The sequence below is a fragment of the Phocoena phocoena genome, chromosome 3 (assembly GCF_963924675.1).
Source record: "Phocoena phocoena chromosome 3, mPhoPho1.1, whole genome shotgun sequence".
NCBI classification, from domain to species: Eukaryota; Metazoa; Chordata; class Mammalia; order Artiodactyla; family Phocoenidae; genus Phocoena; species Phocoena phocoena.
Genome location: NC_089221.1, coordinates 126,726,004 through 126,745,487, shown reverse-complemented (window position 1 = coordinate 126,745,487; position 19,484 = coordinate 126,726,004). Strand labels below are relative to the sequence as shown.

The window sequence follows — 19,484 nt, the reverse complement described above, 5'->3', positions numbered from 1 at the left end:
AATGAGTTTATAATCCTGATTCTATTCACAAGTAACGATTTCATCATCACACACTACAGACAAGAAATGGTATGGTGAACACAGCTGCACGTCTACGAGGGGACGTCGGTCGGGGAGGAAGGGGAGGCGGGTGACGGACTCAGCGTCTGGAACGCACCCAGGACAACCCGTCAGAAGCGAGGACACTAGTGTGGCAGTGGAACGTCAACACCATGGAAACTCACAGACAGAAGCAGCTTTGTTCAATGTAAACATTGATTTTTTTGTTTGTTTTAAAAGGACAGCAGTTCCAAGTCTCTCTCTCTCTCTCTCACGCACTCGCTCTCTCTCCTTCTCATATACTTAATTTCTTTGAAAACGTAAACATATTGGAAGGGCCTTGTCTGAGGTATTGAGGTATTCCTCGAAGGTTAAGGCTGTTATCAGTGCAGGCTCTGCTGGGCCTCCTTCAGTAAGCTGTCAAAATCCATGGCTTCGTACTTGGTTTTCACTGACGCAGGCAGGGCCTCTTCTGAATTAGAATCTGGGTGGGGGTGGAGGAGGCAGTGAGAGGGGAAGGCAGCGAGCAGCTCAGAAAGGCCAGCGGACCAGAAAATCTGCCGCTGGGGTCAGCACCACAGAGCGGATGCGGCCCGAGGCCTCAGAGAGCACCGGGCGGCGGGCAGCAGCTCTGCCCTCCTGCTGGAACACCTCTGCCATGTGAGCAGTGTCTCAGGGCCTGGGTCGCCCTGGTTGTAGGATGGGGAGGCCTGAAGCAGAGTCCCCCAGAGCTCCTTTCCAGCTCCAAAAGCCTCTAATTCTACTTCCCTTAACAGTTTCTTGCCCATTAGGAAACCAGTGAGGAGGTCACGTAAGGCAGCCAACGAAACTATGAATCCCTCAGCGCATGGCCAGGGAAATGGGTCCCCACGGGGGACATGCAGTCAGGAGCGCTGCCTGGCCGGGAGCCTCCGGGGTCTCCTGACACTCAGCCCTGCACTCCGGAGGCTGCACCGGACTCTCCCCTATAAAGAACTCTCTCCTAAATGGTACTTTGTCCTTCTTCATTGACTTGTCCCCAGTTGGCTAGGCATGGTGACAACAGTTTCACTGCAGCCCATTAATGGACAAGGCTGCTGCCTGTCGGGGCCGCCGTGGATGCCCCTCAAGGGGGCAGGTCAGTTACTGGCCCTGTGAGGTCAAAGAGATGGTAGCCATGGTTCTGCCAGGTGGCTGTGAACACGAGATTGGACCTTCCAAGAGGCCATGAGAGGCTTCATCTCTTTGGTAGCAGTCCTGGCACAGGACAAGATGCACCAGAGGCCAGCCTCCGGGCCAAGTGGCTGCCAAGTTATACTCACCAGCACAGGGGAGTCTGGGTGTGGCAGCTGTGTCCAGAGTGGGCTTTAGGTTTCAATAAAGGAGGTCACTGCCCCTGACGTTTTGGGTCTGACTGGGATGTGCGGGGCCTACGTACTCACCGTAGTCAGTGTAGCGGGGCCAGCAGAAGTGCCGGAGCCCCCCGTAGCTCAGCTGGAAGGAGGGCTCGCTGCGTTTCCGCAGGGCAGCGCCGTTCCTCAGAGAGAGGGCGGCGTGCTCAGAACACCGGTAGGTGATGAAGCCGTACTTCTCGCCTCTGGGGAGAGAGGACAAGGGGAGCGCGTCACTGGGCCAGCTCGGTCGACATCGTCAGACCACCCGCCACTAGGTGAGGAGCAGAAAGCCATGAAGACTCTGTAACTGTCTCGCATGGCCCCTCGATAGACACAACGACAGTCACGGGGCTGACCTCCACGATGGAGTCATAGTAAGAACAGGCAAACTACTGCATGTTGGCCCGGGGCTGGCCACCACCAATCGCCCCACACGCTCTTCAGACCCCCCTGTGATGGGGGGCTGTTGTCACCTCCCCCCTCTGGAGTGAGAAAACAGGCTCTGAGTTCAGAATTTGCCCAAAGACGGGTGGCAGAGCAGGGAAGTAAACTCAGGCTTCCCGCTGCGAAAGCTGATCCTTTTCACGCTCCCCTCTACTTCCCTCAGGATTCCCATTTTCTAGGATTTGCCACACCTATGCCCCCATCCTCCCAGTCCTGCACCCTTCAAAGGCAGCCTCAGCCAGCCCTTCCTTGGCTGCTAACTTGGCCTTCACCTTCGCTGAGATCGATGGTACTCCGTACACATCTCATCCTTCATGGGAGACGTGTCGTGCCCGCCTGCTCAGCCTCTACTCCCCGTCCTCTGACAACAGCGCCCTGTGCTCAGCTGGGCTCAGGGCGCCAGGGTAAGTCACACAACGGTGGCCCTCCTTGGCCAGTGATTTGTTGAAGGATGAACCCGTCAGCCAAAGCAGAACCCCCAAGACTCCATCCCGCGTCTTTGCTGGAACCGTGAGGGAGACTCCTGCTTCTCCGAGTAGGAGACAAACTTAGAGCTGGAGGCAGCCACTTTGCTACCAGGAGGGAAGCCTGCCTGAGAAGGATGCCGAGGTGAGGGGGACCTAAAGTCAGTTCTACCTGGCTCCTCAGTTCCACAAACAACAAGAGAACGAACCCCGACCTACCCATCTGCCAGACAGACTCCTCACGGACAGAGACCATGTGGACCCTCCTACTACTCAGCACAGGCCTAGTGACAGCAGATGCCTTGTAAACACTCAGCTGTATCACATTTCCTGACACCTCTCTGAACCAGGCCAAAGTTGGGACCCTTCTGATTCTTCAAATGTCTGAGACTCATGCCTGCTTTTTAAATCTTAACAAATTGACCCTTCTCCTTAGAGATTAATTTGATCGCTTTGTCTTTACAGGTTATCTTCACTTGACATCCTGAAGACTGCACACAACTTAAAACAGTTCTATTTGTGTAATGACTTTTTTTAAAAATTGTGATAAAAACACATAACATAAAATTTACCATCTTGAAGTGTACGGTTCAGTTGTGGTAAGTTTGTGTGATGGATCTCCAGAACTTTTTCATCTTGCAAAACAAACTCTGTACCCATTAAACAACAACTCCCTATACCCCCTCTTCCCAGGCCCTGGCCACCACCATTCTACTTTCTGCTTCTATGAATTCGACTACTTTAGATCCCTCATGTAAGTGGAATCACACAGTATGTGTCTTTTTGTGACTGGCTCATTTCACTTAGCATAACATCCTCAAGGCTCATCTATGCTGTAGCATGCGACAGGACTGCTGCCCATCCTTTTTGAAGACTGACTAATATTCCACTGCATGCATATACATTTTGTTTATCCATTCATCTGTCAACGGACACTTGGGTTGTTTTCACCTCTTGGCTATTGTGAATAATGGTGCTATGAACAGGGATGTGCAAATATCTCTTCAAGATCTTCCTTTCAATTCTTTTGATTATATACCCAGAAGAGGAATTGCTGGATAAAATGGTGATTCTATGTTTAATTTTTTAAGGAATCTCCATACCGTTTTCCACAGCGGCTGCACCTTTTATATTCCCACCCATAGTGCGCAAGGTTCTAATTTCTCCACATCCTCACCAACGCTTGTTATTTTCTGTAGCCACCCTAAGGGATGTGAGATGTGTAATGATCCTTATGCAGAAACTATTTTCTCACTGAAGTTTTTAAAAATTATTATTAAATTAGAATTTTAATAACTTAGTTTGCAAGGATAATGGGAGATACTTTAGAATTATTTCAAAACCGACAAAGCTTTGACATCTAAGTTGTACATTTATACGCAACCTATTCTTGCAGATCCCCTGACAGATGAAACACTGCTTCCCCAGGTGAGTGAGACACCTGGGCCGCAGCTGCAGAGGAACAGAGGGATGGAGCAGCGTGGAGCTTGCAGTGAAGTAAGACTGCAATGCAAGTGTGCCTTCAGCCACCAGGAGCTTTTTGCAGCCCTGTACCAGGGTCTAGGACGGAAAACCAGAAGCTGACACACGGGCTGCAGATCTGGCTCTGCCACTAGGTAGCTGTTCAATTAACTCGTCTGAGCTCCCCAGAAAGGAGAGCAATAGAAAGAGTAAGAGTGCATACATCACAGGCAAGTTGGGAAGTTAAGCAAAAGAATGAATGCATGGAGGGCTTCCCTGGTGGCGCAGTGGTTGGGAGTCCGCCTACTGATGTAGGGGACACGGGTTCGTGCCCCGGTCCGGGAAGATCCCACATGCCCCAGAGCGGCTGGGCCTGTGAGCCATGGCCACTGAGCCTGTGCGTCCGGAGCCTGTGCTCCGCAACGGGAGAGGCCACAACAGTGAGAGGCCCGCGTAACGCAAAAAAAAAAAAAAGAATGCATGGAAATTGTCTCGCACTTTAGCAAATTATCAGTACATGTTCCCTGCTATTACTGGGTTGCATGACGGTTACCAGTCCTTCCTTCCCCTGCGATGGCAGTAGATTTGTTCTGCAAATCTTCTCAGGCATCTTTTATGCTTCCAGACCTGAACTGGAACCTCTGTGCGCCCTCCACTCCCCTCCTCTGCGAGAGCCTGACTCACCTCTTGCTTCTCGTGAGCACCTGGCACTCCACAATCTCTCCAAACACCTCGAAGCGCCTCTTCAGTTCACGGGAGCTCATGTCACTGGAGAGATTTCGAACGTACACCACGCGGCCTTCACCCTGCCCGAGGGGGACACAGAGGGACCCGTCATCATTGCCTGGCTTCCTGGAGCCCCCTTGGTGGCAGGCTCCCATGGAGTCCTCGTCCCCAGTCCACATCACTTGGCTAAGCGAGTGACACCAGGTGGGGCTGGAGTCAGAGAGGACAATGACGGTCGCTATCCCAGAGGACCTGCCTTGTGAGAGGAGGGGGCTGTTTAGCATCGGATGGGGAAGTGGCCCCAAAGGAAGCAGCTGTTTACTTGAAGGGAATGAGCAGAGACTGGGCGCAGACGGGAGAGGGAGCCGTCACTATGGATGTAACTGCACAGTGAGTAGCTTCTGTATTTGTTTTGAGTCTGACTTTTTCTGGTAGTGGGGGAGGTCCGAGGATGGTAATGGACGAGCAAAGGGGGCCAGGTCGCTATGGGTTAGAGTGGGCTGGGAAAAAAGCAATGGGACAGGGGCATAGGGCTTGGAGCCACCATCATCTTTGGTTTCGCCAGGGTACTGTGTAGACACTGTGACCAAGAGGTGATCTTCAGGTGAGCTTGGTACCAGGCCCCTAGAACTGCCCAGCAGTGGGAGGGGAGAGGGGAAGCCCAGCTGGAACCTCCCCTCCTCCTCTACCGTCTGTGATTGGAAGTTAAAGCCACAGCTATCGGAAGAGTGGCTTTGATTTGCTGGAGAAACTCCAGCTGTGCTCCTGTGGGCAAAATCACCAGGTTCTGGTTTAGATGGGCTTTCTCCGGAACAGGTTAAGGCCTGTGGTTCTCCAGCCATCCCCTTCTGCGCCACTGAGGGCAGGGAGGAAAGCAAGGGCCCGCAGTCCACAGCAGGGCGCTGCTGTACGGTCACGGGAACTGTGCACGTTCCCTAGGATGGCCTAGGTTCAGCTGCGTGTAGCAATGTCCTCTCCCAGCCTCCTCCGGCACCTTGAATTCACAAGGCTCTTTCCTGCCTCTGCCCCACTGTCCTCCAGAATCTTTGCTTCATTGGCTCCTTTCATCTCTTGGGGCCCAGCTCCTTGAAGATGCCCCTCCTAGACGACCATATAAATACATCAGCCCCACACAGTCAAAACACGACTGTTTCAGACATTTTAGTCATGACGTGATTAACTTCATAGTGCACCTCCCAATCTGTAATTACAATGTTTATTGATTTGTTTATGAGTCTGTTGTCTCTCTCTCCCTTCTGGTCCAACCATGGGAAGTGGGGACCTTGTCTGTCTCGTTCACTCTTGCCATCCAGCACCTAGAACAGGGCACGTCACAACTGCTGAATGGTCACACATGGTTTCCAGGAAGACGCTCCACATGGTTTTAAGTACCTGCTTCGAGACAGCTGCATGCGTACCTCTGGGGTATGCATACCTCATGTGTTCCCTTCCCCGAAGCACCATGCTGGGGGGGAGGTGGACAATCCAGTGAGAGTCTGTCGGTCTGTTCGTGCTTCTGTCTTACTTTCCCTTCCCTCCTTTCTAAGTGATATGGAGGAGATGAGTCCAGCTCCTCGCCGCAGCTTCCTGATGAATTTTCCCTACGGGGTGCTTTGCAGTGGGTCCACCAGGCACAGCCTGGCCTGTGAACTAACTCTGGGAGAAGATTAAGGAGCTGGATCAGGAGGAAGGGACAGTCTCTCTTGGTCCCTCAGCCCCGATCGCACCGGGGGACCCTGTGTACAGATGAGTAAACTGAGGCTCAGGGAAGCTGGGGAGCAACTGACGGTCACACCGAAGTGGAAGCAAGGCCGGCTCTGCTCCCCCATCACCGCCTGTCCCCCGGGCCCTGTCAAGCCTCTGACGCTGAGCCCTACGTGCTCACCAACTGCACGCCTCCCAGCCAGTCCCTTGGCTGCATTTTGCACGGTGCCACCTTTGATGTCCTTTGGTGACCCCTGTGCTTTTTTAAATGAGAGAAATATAACTACCTCCTTCAGGCCACAGATGACCTCAAAGGGCTTCAGGTCTACGAAGCCCTAGCACTTCCTGATGCCCCTGCTCATCCCCATTCACTCTGGGCTCTGGGGCCCCATTTCACTTACAATGGCCTTTTCCCGCCGCTTCCTGGTGTGCCGGACACTTGGCGTTCTGTCTGAACACGACCCTCTGCTCTCACATCTGTCAGTGAACAAGCAAAGCAGAGGCACTCACTCTCGGCAGGAACCACAGGGGGACGGGGGAAGGACTTGCTCAGGAGGCAAGGGGTGCTTCCTCCGCTTCTTTCGGACTCGTTCGTGAGGGCAGAACTATGAGAAGGCCCTCCTGAGGGAGCCTGGCTTTCCCCCTCAGCGGTGACCGCCCAGGGTCGCCTGTGGGTCTGAACACGTGACTGACACATACCTTCTGCCAGCTTCTGGGACGAGATCACTGAGAACCACCACTTTGCTAATCATAACCCTTGTGAACCTTTCTATGCCAACGGGGGTGGAAAGGCCCTCTCGCTTCATTATGGTATTTGACCTGAAGAAAAAAAACCATCCTCTGAGGTCTCATGTTTCCCCACTTTCCAGATGAAAACCCTGAGGCTCAGGTTCAGTATGAAATTCGCGCAAAGCTAAAAAGTAAGGAAGCCAGAGCTAGTGGGAGGTCTGCTGATTCCAGACCCACACTGCTCTCCCTCCAGTGGTTGGAGCCTGGCCAAGCAGCAGCCCCAGCAGCCATCACAGCCTCCGGGCCCTGGGGGTCAGGGGACCAGTCAGCCCAGATGCACAGCCTGAGAGGCTCCTGGATGCCGCACGCCTGCGCCCTCCTGACTGTCTGCACACTGCCTTCTCCTCCTGAGCACCAGGCTGCTAGAGTGGAAGCAGCAAGGCGTGTGGGGCACGGGTGAGTCCCAACTCTGCCACACGCTGTCTGCGTCCTTGGGTATAAAGCAGAGTATGAGAGCAGGGGCTCCGGAGTCAGAGAGCGTTCCAATGCTGACTCTACCACCTCCCTGCTGGTGACCTTGGGCTGGCTACTTAAGCCACCTCAGCTCCAGTTCTTCACCTGTAAACTAGGGAGAATCAATTGTATTTGCCTCCTAGGCCATTTGGGAGGATCAGATCAGAACATGCCCGTAAATGCTTAGCCCAGGAACAGCTCAATACTTGCTGGCTATATTTTTCTATTGAACATTTTTGAGCCTCAGCTTCCTCATCTATAAAATGGGGATAAGAGGCAGACGCACCCTCCAAGTGCATCTGTGAAGCTCACATAGGGTAAAAGAAAGGGATGTGACTTGCAAACTTTAAAGTACTACACAATAATAGTATCATCATCCATTTGCAACGGAATCGGCAGCCTCCCCCCACGAAGAACTGAGAGTGACTGGAAGGTGCTGTAGGGCTTGTTAAACCAGCTCCAAGTGCTTCCTGTTGACTGTTGTTTGGTAGCAGAAGCACAGGTAAAGAAATGCCGGTCTGGAGAAGACTGATGACTAGTTTTTCAGGTTTACCAGCCACCAAGCTCTGCCAGGCAGCTGAGCAGGAACCAAGTTAACCAATTAACTTTCTCCAGTGGCAGAGAAAGCCAGCCCTGAACTTGGCCCAAAAGGGAGAAGAGGAAAAGGAGAATCCATGGGGGTTTCGAGAGAGGCCCCCAACTCTTTGCAGACAAGCCCATGGGTACAGGCCCTGAACAGCTCAGGAGGGGAAGGAGGCCGAGAAACTCCAGCTCCTGCCTTGGGGGATGCGCTTCAACAGGACAAGAACCGTAGCCGCTTCTAAGCAGAGGAAACCGCCTAATGAGAACACAGGTGGGCTAGCTCACAGCGACCACTGGAGAAGGGAGAACGGAGCTGGAAGGAGGGCTCAGAGAGATCTGACGGAAGATGGCTCTGACTGATCGTCCTGGCTTATTACGTAGAAGGGCTTTTAGAGAAATTGCTCAAAATAAGCTCATTTCGAGTGACAGATAGTTCAGGGCTTCAGCACGTTAGTGTCTGGGGAGTCCACAAATCCCCTAAAATTGAATGCTCAGTTAGACGTCTATGCTCATTTTAATGGGGAAAGGAAGCTTTGCTTTTAATCAGATTTTCAGTTAAGAGCTACTGGCATAGATAAGGAAATATAAAGCAGAATTTTCCTAAGAAAAGGTATCTTTCTATTACCTGAATTCTGCTTCTCAGAGCATGGCACTCTGGCAACGTCATCACTCCCTGGGAACTTGTTACAAATGCAAATTCTCCACCTCCACCCCCAGACCTACAAAACCAGACATTCAGGAGGTGGGGCCCTGCCATCTGAGTGGTAACAAGGCCTCCTGGTGACTCTGCACTGCTCCGGACCCAAGAGCACCATCTGGTGGTCACTCAGGTGCATCTCGGGCAGAGGGTTTGGGACCTGCACCCACCCTCCTCAGGCCTCCCTCAGTAAGAGCCAGGTCCTGCTGTGAGCAGGGAGAGAAGCAATCTATCTCCACCAAAATATGCCAAACTTCCATTCTTTCTGCCCAGCCCCCCACGGAATTCTGGACCAGCTCCTTCTACAGTCCGGTTCAGTGAGCAAAGATGGTACGAGCAAACAGGCTCATGACACATCATCCCTGTGCGAAGGTAAAAGAGCTCCCACGGGGGCGGCTGACTGCCGGAAGACACTGTACAACTCAGCAGCACGGAGAAATGGGAATAAACCTTATCACTGCTTTAAATCCCGGTATTTTTTTTTTTGAACATAGATTAGAATTATGCTGATCTTTCTTTCACATGTAAACATCACATAGGTATTACACTGTGTGGGTATATTGACCCTTGAACAACATGGATGTGAGCTCTGTGGATCCCCTTACACTGGGATTTTTTTCAACAGTAAATACGACAGTACTACACTGTCGGCAGTTGTCGAATCTGCAGATACGAAGGAACCTCGGATAAGGAGGGCCGGCTATAAATTACACGGGATTTTTGACTGTAGGGAGGATTGGTGCCCCTAACCCTCGCCTTGTTCAAGGGTTAACTGTATATGTTTACACAAAAACCTAACCATTTTACAAATATAAAAACAGAAACAGATGAATGAGGGGCAAGTTCATTTGGATATCAGGCCACAATAGGCCAGAAAGTGAGTTTTCTTCCTCCCCCGAGGCCAGGAGATTTGGGCCACTCCTGACTGCCACACAGCAGGCTTTGCCTGGATACAGGACTTGCCCACAACTCCCCAAGGAGTCCACCTCCAGGGCCTCCGACCAGGACACTGACCACACAGGGAGACGCAGCCCCAGTTTCAGGGCTCCTCTCTCCCCTGACACCCTGAAACTGGGGGGTCCTCAGGGGTCCACCACCCAATCTGAGGCCACCCGTCTATCCATACCTGAAGGTCCGTCGCGTGGCTGGTGACCGGGAGCGGCAGGACGAGGAGCCAGAGCTGGAGCGGCTGCGGGAACAGAGCTGCCGGCTGACCTTGCCTGGTGGGCTCTGGTATGGGCAGTGGTCAGAGCGAGGGGGACTGACCCCTGAGTCCTCTTCATCATCCTCCTCCTCGTCGTCCTCCTCTAGGAGGAAGTTGCTCTCGCCACTGCTGCTGCTGCTGTCCTCAAAGACGGTGTCGTATTCGGGGCTCTTGCAGGAGGCCAGGTCTTCATCCTCCAAGGCTGTCTCCAGGAGGCCAAAGTGCTTGGTGAGGCTGGCGCGGATCTCGTGGTCTCTCAGCAGCGTACTGTCCTTGGTGGGGGCACCGACATCACAGCTCCCGTCTTCCTCCCTGCCAGAGGCCTGTGCCTCAGCCCGCAGGGCCCCTTGCTGGGGCCAGTCCTCAAGGTGGACCCCAGATGGCTCCCAGGACCTCAACACCTTCCTCTGCAGGGCGCCATCTGGCTTGAGCACCTGGCAGTAGTCGTGGTCTCCAAAGGAATAGGAGAAGGGGCGCTTCTGACCAGCCTGGGAGGCTGGCTGGGCTGCGGCATGCCGCAGGTGGGACAGGAGCTCGCTCCGCTCTGGGTGCTTCTTTGGCAGCTTGCGGGCAGCCTCTGCGGCGGCCCCGAGCTGGGGAACCTCCGGGGTGGGAGCTATGTCTTTGCCTGGGCTGTGCTTGATGTCTGGCTTGAAAGGGTCTTCCTCTGTGGGCTTGTACGGAGGCGTGGTGGGTGGAGTGAGTCCTATCCAAGCAAGAGGAAACACATGTGAGGCAGAGCCAGATCACTTCTCCAAGGAACACTGAAACCCTAGTTTGGGATGGCAGGGAAGTAGCATATATGGCACCACTCCCCAGAGCCAATGGATGGCAGGCATCACTAATCGATTACCGCACTGCGGACTGAGCCTGGACGTAGCCTGGGACTCCTTCTCACACAGTCCATCAGTAATTTTTCAGAGCTGGCATGTGATGAAAGCCCTTTGCCATCCCTTCTGTAGTCTGGCAACGGTAGCCAAAGCCTCCAGATCATCCAAGATCTCTCTTCCTGCTCCATACCCAATCATTCCACGAGCCCTCCCACTGGTCGTTCCAAATGCCTCTTAAGTCTCCCAGGGTGCAGAGGGGGCAGGTACCATAGGTAACATCTCCCACCTGGATTTGACCACCACAGTGACCTCAGTGGTTCTGCAACTGACCTTGGACTCCATCGTCCCCCGGGCATCAGCCAGAGAGCTCTTCCTTTCTGGTGCTCCCGAAGCCCACAGGATCTAGACGAACCCCTTCGGCCTGGCATTCCTCTCAGCCTTTGGTGGTTGTGTTTGCCTGACCCCCCAGTTCTGCCACAGAGCAACACCGGGTGGCCAGTCTCCTCTGATGCACCTATACTGCCGCTCCTCTGTGCCTCTGCTCGTGCCAATTCTGTGGCCGGGGATACCCTTCCCTTTTTTTTTTGTCTCTCCAGCTTCCATGCACCCTGCAAGCCTAGCTCAAATGCCTGCTGCTCTGGGTACTTTGTAAATCTTCTCAGGCCACATCCTGCCCCTCCCCACTCTTCCCCTTCCTCTGTGCTCCCAGAGCTCTTGCACGGTCTTTGGAACAAGCGCATATCAAACAGTACTTGTCATGGTGTGAGTCTGTCGCCCACATAAGACTGTGGGCTCCTTCAGGGGAAGACACGTGTCTCTTTTCATGTCAGATCATGTGCCGACTGTTGGCAGCTAAATAGCTGAACCTGGGCCCTGACTCTCCTTATAACGCCCTCAATGTGTAGCTCAAGACCCGGCGTAGCCTGTGCAGCGGCGGCAAGGAAGGCTTGATGGGGTACTCCCTAACTGCCCGAGGGGCTGCGTCCCCAAGGGCACCCCACCAGCTGAGCCCCTGGCTCACCTGCTGTGCCACAGAGCTCCACTGTCAAGGTCTGCTCGAAGCTCTTCTTGCCAAAAGGAGGGTCGCCAGTGGGGCTGGGGAGCACAGGAAGGAGAGAAGTCAGTCAGCAGCAGGCTCCACCTCCCCGAGCATGGCAGGAAGGCAAGGGGACATTGTGCCAGACCCTGGTTCTGCTGCCCACGAAAGCGATGCCTGGGGAGAATTTTCAGGGGAACTCTCTCCTGGTTGTTGGAGGAAATCAAAGCTGTACAGCTCTTTCAAGGAGACACGGGAGAGACTCGAGGGAGGTGGAGACAGGACAAGCATTGTCAGCCTCCTTATTTTATGATGGAACACCTGAGGCCCAGAGAGGAGAAGACACTTGCCCAAAGCCACACAGCACTGTCAACTTTTCCCCATGAAATTCTCCATCTTTCCCCTGGGCCTGCTTCTAAAAACAAACTCCCTTTCAAGGGAGCCCAGATCCTAAGAGTCCCATATGGCAATGAGGGCAGGGGTGTGGGGACAAGGACCAGGCTTAGGGGCCGATGAACCACCCTACACCCAACCAGATAAGGTCTCCTGGAGTCATAAACCAACAATTTCTAAAAATCTACCTTTGCGACAAGGCCAGCATGAGGCACCTGGGAGAGTCTGAAAAGAAGACAAAAAAGAAAAAAATAAGATTTTTCCCAACATGGCGTGGCTAGCAGATGTTTCCCTCTGAACTTCATCGGTACCAAGCACAGCTTCTTTCAGGCGTGTGACCCAAAAGCCTCTGCCACTTTTAGGGACTGTCGGGAACAACTCAAATCCACCTTCATTCCCCCAGACTCAGCAACATTAACAGCTGGCGGATCTACTGATTCTGCAGAGTTGATGGGAACCAGGGCGACCCCTTCTGGCCAATCAGTGTAGCATAATGGTGAAGCGTTCCAGCTTCCAAGGCTAGTAGTGGCTGTGGGCTCTGCCCCAGACAGATGCAGGACTAACTCGCTGAACCGACCATTAGCTATCTCTGTGCCTTTGTTTCTGTGTCTTAAAATGGGAATTATAACAGCACCCACCACACGGGCTTCCTGTGAGGATCAATGGGGATAATCCGTGTCAAGTCTTAGGCCAAGCCTGGCATAGCAAGTGCTTAAAAGATAACTGCTGTATTATTATCCCCACTATTGTTATCATTAAAAATGCCACTTCACTGTGGAGCTGAATTTATAGACTCACACCCTCCATCACATTGCTACCCAGGGAGTCTTCTTTAGAGCACTTATCACAATTTGTCATCACTTTTCCTTTCTTGCCCACTTTTTGACTGCCTGTCTCCCCCACTGAAACCCAAACCCCAAGAAGGCAGGCATCTTGCTGCTCGTTCATTAAGGACACCTGGCCCATGCATGATGAGAAACTCAGAGATGGGTAGGAGGTTCCTGAAGATCTGCCCAACGAGCCTACTGCACAGGAAGGGAAGCTGAGAGACAGAGAGGGAGAGGGATTTGCCCAACCCAGGGCTCCTGGCTCCCGGGCAGTGGGGTCTGCCACACCCTGGCCCTGCCCCCTCTCTCGGACCACCAACTCCGACTACCTCCAGAAGAGAGCTGCGGACAACTGGGGTCCTCGTCGGTGTCCCCACACCCGCTCTCACAGGGGCTCTCCAGAGCTGGGATCTGGGGTCCCCGTCGGAGCTGCTGGTCTTGGCCACTGTCCTCGTCTGCAGGGCTGCCCAGCTCCCCCTCCACGTGGTAGGCCTCAGGGGCCAGGCGCAGCGAGGGCAGAGCCCCTTGGGGCTCCGCGGGGACCATGGGCTCATCGGTGAACATCAGCCAGGGGCCCAGCTCCGGGTTCAGTCTCCTGGAACGCCGCACGGGGCACACAGAGCTCTCCTGCTTCCTCCCCAGCTTGGTTCCCGGCAGGCCCCGGCCCGGCCTTTTCCGGCCCCACTCCTCTTCCTCTTTTTCTTCTTCTTCCTCCTCCTCTTCCTCATCTTCCTCCTCAGGCTGCAGCCTGGCCAACCGGCTGATGTGCCCTTTCACCTCCAGCCGCAGCGGGCGCAGGCTAGGTCCAGGCCCCGAGCTCTGGGGTGAAGCCGCGACCCGCACCTCCTCCACGGGGGAGGGGTGGCCCGCAGAGGCCTGGCTGTCTTTGGGCCTGGGCCGGGCCCGGGGTGTGAGGGAGGCGTAGACAGGCGTGGCCAGGCGGTAGGGTTTGCTGACATCACAGAGGATATCTTGAGCCAGAAGTTCCCTCAGGATGGAGAACTCAGCCCAGGTGGCTTTGGAAGGGTGCTGGCACCGAGGCCGGGGTCTGACCTGCTTGGCGGGGCTGCTGCAGGGCTGGGGGTCTGGCTCTGGGGCCTGTGCGGGCAGCTTCCTCTGGGGAAGGCAGTAGGTGTGCATGTAGCGAATGAGCTGCACCATGGCCTGCATGTCCTCCTGGGACACCTGGGCGCCAGGGTCTGCCCTGCCCGGTGCTGGGGAGTCCCAGGGAGAGGCTGGAGCCGGCTGGGGACTCGGGCAGTCCTCACCCCCCTCCTCATCCTCCTTGGCAGGGACCCAGGGACTCAGGGGTGGTGGTGGCTGGAGGACCCTATCAGGGGAGCGAGCTTTAGCCCGGGGGCAGGACGGCACCGAGGTGAGGTGCTTATGCAGCTCTGTGCAACTCCGGGTCTGAGACTGCATCATGGGGGCCTTCCTGTCCTGGGCGCTGTCCATCTGGAGAGGAAAAGAGGCCAGAGTGAGGAAGGAGACCCACACTGTTTCTCCCCGCTGCCCACCCCTGCAGCCACTGGCGAGGCCCAGCGTGTCTCACCTGGATCGTCAGAATTGCCAGGTTTCACCACTTCATCCCCAGCTTCCAGCACAGAGCCTGGCACTTAGCAGCGCTCAGGGGATGAGGAATGAAGGAATGGTCAGCCTCCTAACAGGTCTCCTAGCTATGGATTTCGCCTTTTCTAGATTTACTGCCAAAGCCCTGCTCTGACTACCCCACTCCCCTGCGCGGAGCCTTCAGAGAGAGTGCCAGGAAGTACATTAGTGGTTGCCTGGGGCTGGGCGTGGGAACAGGGATTAACTGTAAACAGGGACACTGGGGATCTTCCTGGGATGATGGAAACGTTCTAAAACTGGATTGTGGTCGTGGCTGCACGACTCTGTAAATTTACTAAAAATCACTGAATCATACTTTTAAAACAGGTGCCTTTTATGGTATATAAGTGGCACCTCCATAAAGCTGTTAAAAAAAGAAAAAGAAAAAGAACAATTCAGTATCTTCCCAGTACCCGTGGGGTAAAGGGGAGGCCCCCTGGCCAGGGGTGCTCTGCAATGTAGCCCCACCCGACCGCTGTCTCCAGCCTCATCTGCCCCCACTGGTCCACACAGGGCCTTTGCTCCCAGTGCAAATGTCTCTTTGCTGGGGCCAGACTGGCTGTCAAGGGTGTCTCACGCCCCTGGTGTGCCCCCTAGCACTCCAGAGGGCAGGCTGGCTCAGGAAGGAGCTTAGCTGCTGCCCTGTTGACAGAATGGAACATGAGGGATGGACCTCTGTTTTGGGAGGTCAGCCAGGACAAGTAGGGAGGGGGCACAGGGACAGGGTCCACCCACCAGGGGAGCCCACGCAGGGGACAGACTCCTACAGAGCCACTGTCTGAGGAAGATGCCATCCTGATTCTGCCCCAAGGGGTGGGACTGTCCGCAGCAGTCCCCTGCAGCAGTGTCTGGGGACAAGAGGGGAGGGCTGGGTGCAGGCTTTGAGTAACAGGAACGCTGGGAAATTACCTCTGAAACCTCTCCTTGGAAGTCTCAGAAGACAGAGCCCAAGGAGGAAAAGGGACTTGCTTCCCTCCTGGGTGCTCAAGATAGAGTTTTCAGCTCTCCGATGGCTCCCCACAAAGAGAAATGCAAACTCCTTATGGCCTCCATGGTGCCAGTGAGGACCTTATGTTTCCTTCCGTCAGCTCATTAGCATAAGCTTCCTGAGGGCAGGCCACGTCCTCCTCGTCCCTGCTCTAACCCAACAACTAACACAGTGCCTGGAACACTGAGGTACAGTTGACTCTTGAACAATGTGGGGGTCGCGGGGGGTAGAACAGCCGCGCGCGCGGTGGGAAATTCACATATGACTTCTAGTCAGCCCTCAGCAGCCACGGTTCCTCTGCATCTGTGGATTCAACAACTGTGGATCCTGCAGTACTGTAGTATTTACTACTGGAAAAAAATCCACGTGGAAGTGGCCCCGTACAGTTCAAACCCACGTTGTTCAAGGGTCAAGTGCACACGAGCAAGCCCAAGGCTCTTTCTAGAAGCCCAGACTGGCCTGGGTCTCAAGCAGTGCCCAGCATATCAGCGACAAGGGTTATGTGATGAGCAAAGAGGGAAGCTGGAAGTGGACTGAACTTGATGGCCTCTAACAAGAGCGGAAAGGTGCACACCGCCCTCCCCAGAGACCCCCAGAGGCCTGGGTGGGTCTGGGGGCATGTGCAGAAATACCTTGACCCAAGGCCGCTGACTTCTAGACCTGAGGCCTGCCTGGCGCCAGGCGGTCCCTTCCTTCTGGCTGTCCGAGGTCGAGGCTGGGTAGGACGTGGTGAGAAGGAGTTTCTGCAGCTGTGGGAGGAACAGAGAGGAGAGGAGCCGGGGATGAGCTGCAGCCAGAGACAGGGGAAGTGCACCTCAGGGAGAAGCCTGGCCCGGAGCCAGCCCCTCAGGACCAACCACACCCTGACCCCAACATCACAGGGCCATGGTGGAACACAGGAAGGGCACTTAATGACCCAGAATATGTTCCCAATATATTAAGTACAGAAAGCAGGTGGTCTAACAATCCCAAACCCATACAGGCATCCCGATAAAATGTAAGTCCTTTTGAGAGTTAATAACCTAAGAGGAATATCTGTGATCTTGAGAAACCCAGACAGATGTTGGGTGATGTCTAGCCATCTTACTGTTGAAATATGATGCACACACTTGATTGGGACATTCTGCATATACTCGTAGTACACATACACCACTTTCTGTGACCTTTCATGAGGTGGGATTCAATCATACAGGAATATATATATACACATCACTTCCAACCCAGCCAGCTGTTTTCACACAAGTGGAAGCTGCTTAAGCTTGTCTGGCTTTTCTAAATTTTCTATAAAAGTTGCTGAGCTTCTGTACCCGGAGGAAAAGTGCTCAGTGTATCCCAGCCAAGAAAGCAGGGAGCTGAGTACGCCTGGGGGTTTCACCAGGGATCCTACCACAGCCAAGCTTGAGAACAAGTCAAGAAACATGATGGGCTTTTGCTACAGCATCAAGTGTTTCCTCAAGGGACATGACCCCCAGGAGGATTGCCAAAGGCCTGGGGACCAAAGTAAAGGTCACTCCCCACTCCCCTAGGAGCTGGATGAGCCACACCACCCTACCTCGACCCCAGACCAACACACACATCTGTGATTCTCTGGCATGGACAGGAAAAGATTCTTAGACCAGAGGCAAGGGGCCTAGTTCTGATTCAGTTCAATCCCAGCTCACTGTGAGACCCTGGGCGAGTCCTTTCCCTCTCCCAGCCTTGAGGAAGAGGGAAAGGACTAGGAGAAACCAGCCTTGGTTTCTCCAAGGTAGGGGGTATGTGTGTGGGGGGTGGTGGTGGGGGGTGGTGTCTGTGTGTGTGTGTCTGTGTCTGTGTGTGTATAAAACAGGGGCAGGTAGACTAAATGATTGGGTCTTTTTTGACTCAGGAGTCCCTCTAAGAATATGAGAGAAGCTACTGACCTCAGAAAAACACACATATATGTAGAGGTCCACGGGTCCCCATTAGTCCAGAGGTAGACTCTCTGGGACCCATGTCTCCAGGTTAAGAACCGGGTGTCTGTATAAATTCTCAGGGCCTTTCTAGAACTCTGTTGGTATGCGGGGAGTCTCAATGGTGAATCTGTTTCCTGTGTGCCTAGCCCAGTGCCTGAAACAAAAGTGCCATCTAAGGCATGAGAGGGAACAACCGGTGACCAGCAAGGGTCACTCTCTACCTCTTCCAGGGTGGTCCCTCTCCAGAGTCCTATACAGAATTCCTCTTGTTCCATGACCACCACCACCAGTTGTGCTGGGACTGTCACTCAGATAGCACTTTTTGAGACACTTCTTTGTACCAGGCACTGTTCTAAGTTCTTTATATGTATAAATCCGCTGTACTCCTCCCAACCGCCTTTGAGATAAGCACTATTATTAACCCCACCTTACAGACCAGGAAGCTGGGTCAGAGAGAGGCTGGGTGCCTAAGGGACACATAAGCATTCATTGGTGGGGCTGGGAATCAAACCCAGGAGGTCTGATTCTAGTCTGAAAGGAAGCACAGCACTTATCAGCAGGAGCCACAATGTGGGGCTGAACATATGCTTGTATCCGGCACACATAGGTGCTTACTAAATATTTCACACTGCTTTGGGGAACTTGCAGGCAGCGGGAAAGAGGGCAAGGGGTCCTGGACCAGGGCAAGGGGTCCTGGACCAGGGCAAGGGGTCCAGGAGTCAGAGTACCTGAGCTCTGGTCCTTGCTGGCACACCAACTTGCTGTGTGACCCTGGGAGAGGCCCTCCCCTCGCTGGGCCTCAATTTCCCCAGAGTCGCACTTTACGGTCACCAAGGGCCTGTCCGGCTCTAACTCTTCACAACCAAAGACCCGTTCCACCTCCAACAGGCTCCGATTTTCCAGCTAAGTCTCGCCAGCCCCTAGGAGCTACAGTGTCAAGGTGAGGAGCCCAAGACAGATGAGCTGTTCTTCACAAGCCAGAACACCTGGCTTTCTGGCACCCTAAGCCCGAGTCAAGGGCAACTGCTTTCAGCAACTTCTGAGGTCCGGAACCCTTTGGAATCTGAAAAAGCTGAGACCTTCTCCCTAGAAACCTGCAATGCCATGTGTACGTTTCTACATTCCACGGACACTCAGGTAGCAGTTAACTTTTGCTGGTGGAAGTACGAACCGGTCCAACCTCTTTGGAGGGCCAACTGGAAGTATTTGTCTAAACTGAAAAACCACATATCCTACGACCAAGGAATTCCTTTTCTAGGAATGTATCCACTTACAAATGGCCAAGGCCAGTAACAGGACACAGACTGAAGCCATAGAACAATAAAGGAGTCGAAACAATGTACTATCTGCCAACGAGGGAACTGGTTTAAAGAGTATGGTACATCTTTATGAAGGAACACTATGTAGCCAACAAAAAGGATAAAACAGAGATACCTCTGCTCATTTGAAAGAGTTCCCAAGACACACAATTCACTTGAGAAAAGCAAGGTGCAGGGCAGTATATAATGGAGGCTTCCTTTTGTAGTTAAAAAGAAAAGTGGAAGAGGAAAGTCACACAACAGATCGGTAACCATGGTTACTTCTAAGGTAGGAAAAAACAATTATGAGATGGGTAAGGAGGTTTTGCTTTTAACTATCCATACTTCCTGCTTGAATTTTCACTGTGTAAGCATAATCTTTAGGAAAATGTTTACATTTAATTTCAAGGGTTTCACACACACTTAGCGTCAATCCATGAAATCCCAAAGGGCCTACAGTGTTGCAGGCGAAGCCCAGGGAGGCCTCCCATGGCCAGTCCAGGCTGCTGCCCTGAACCTTTGCCAGTGATGCACGGAGACCCCTGCAGGGGCTGGAGCTGGTTTTCCAGCACCCACCACCTCTACCACCAGACACCACATCTCAAGCCACCACCATCATTTCAGTTGGAAACAG

At 53.6% G+C, this 19,484-nt stretch overlaps 1 protein-coding gene across 2 annotated transcripts in view; it reads right to left on the bottom strand.

The window, feature by feature from the left end:
* Positions 1-422: 422 nt before the first annotated feature.
* PPARGC1B (PPARG coactivator 1 beta) overlaps positions 423-19,484 on the bottom strand; it is a 106,096-nt gene continuing 87,034 nt past the window's right edge. The window contains exons 4-12 of one of the 2 annotated variants that reach the window (XM_065874117.1): positions 16,251-16,367; positions 13,352-14,477; positions 12,384-12,420; positions 11,788-11,861; positions 9,859-10,642; positions 6,613-6,688; positions 4,466-4,587; positions 1,461-1,615; positions 423-523 (exon numbers count right to left, since the gene is read on the bottom strand). In XM_065874117.1, the coding sequence (XP_065730189.1) occupies positions 423-523; positions 1,461-1,615; positions 4,466-4,587; positions 6,613-6,688; positions 9,859-10,642; positions 11,788-11,861; positions 12,384-12,420; positions 13,352-14,477; positions 16,251-16,367 (2,592 nt within the window). The remainder of the gene's footprint in view (positions 524-1,460; positions 1,616-4,465; positions 4,588-6,612; positions 6,689-9,858; positions 10,643-11,787; positions 11,862-12,383; positions 12,421-13,351; positions 14,478-16,250; positions 16,368-19,484) is intronic. The other variant, XM_065874118.1, reaches the window with a different exon arrangement.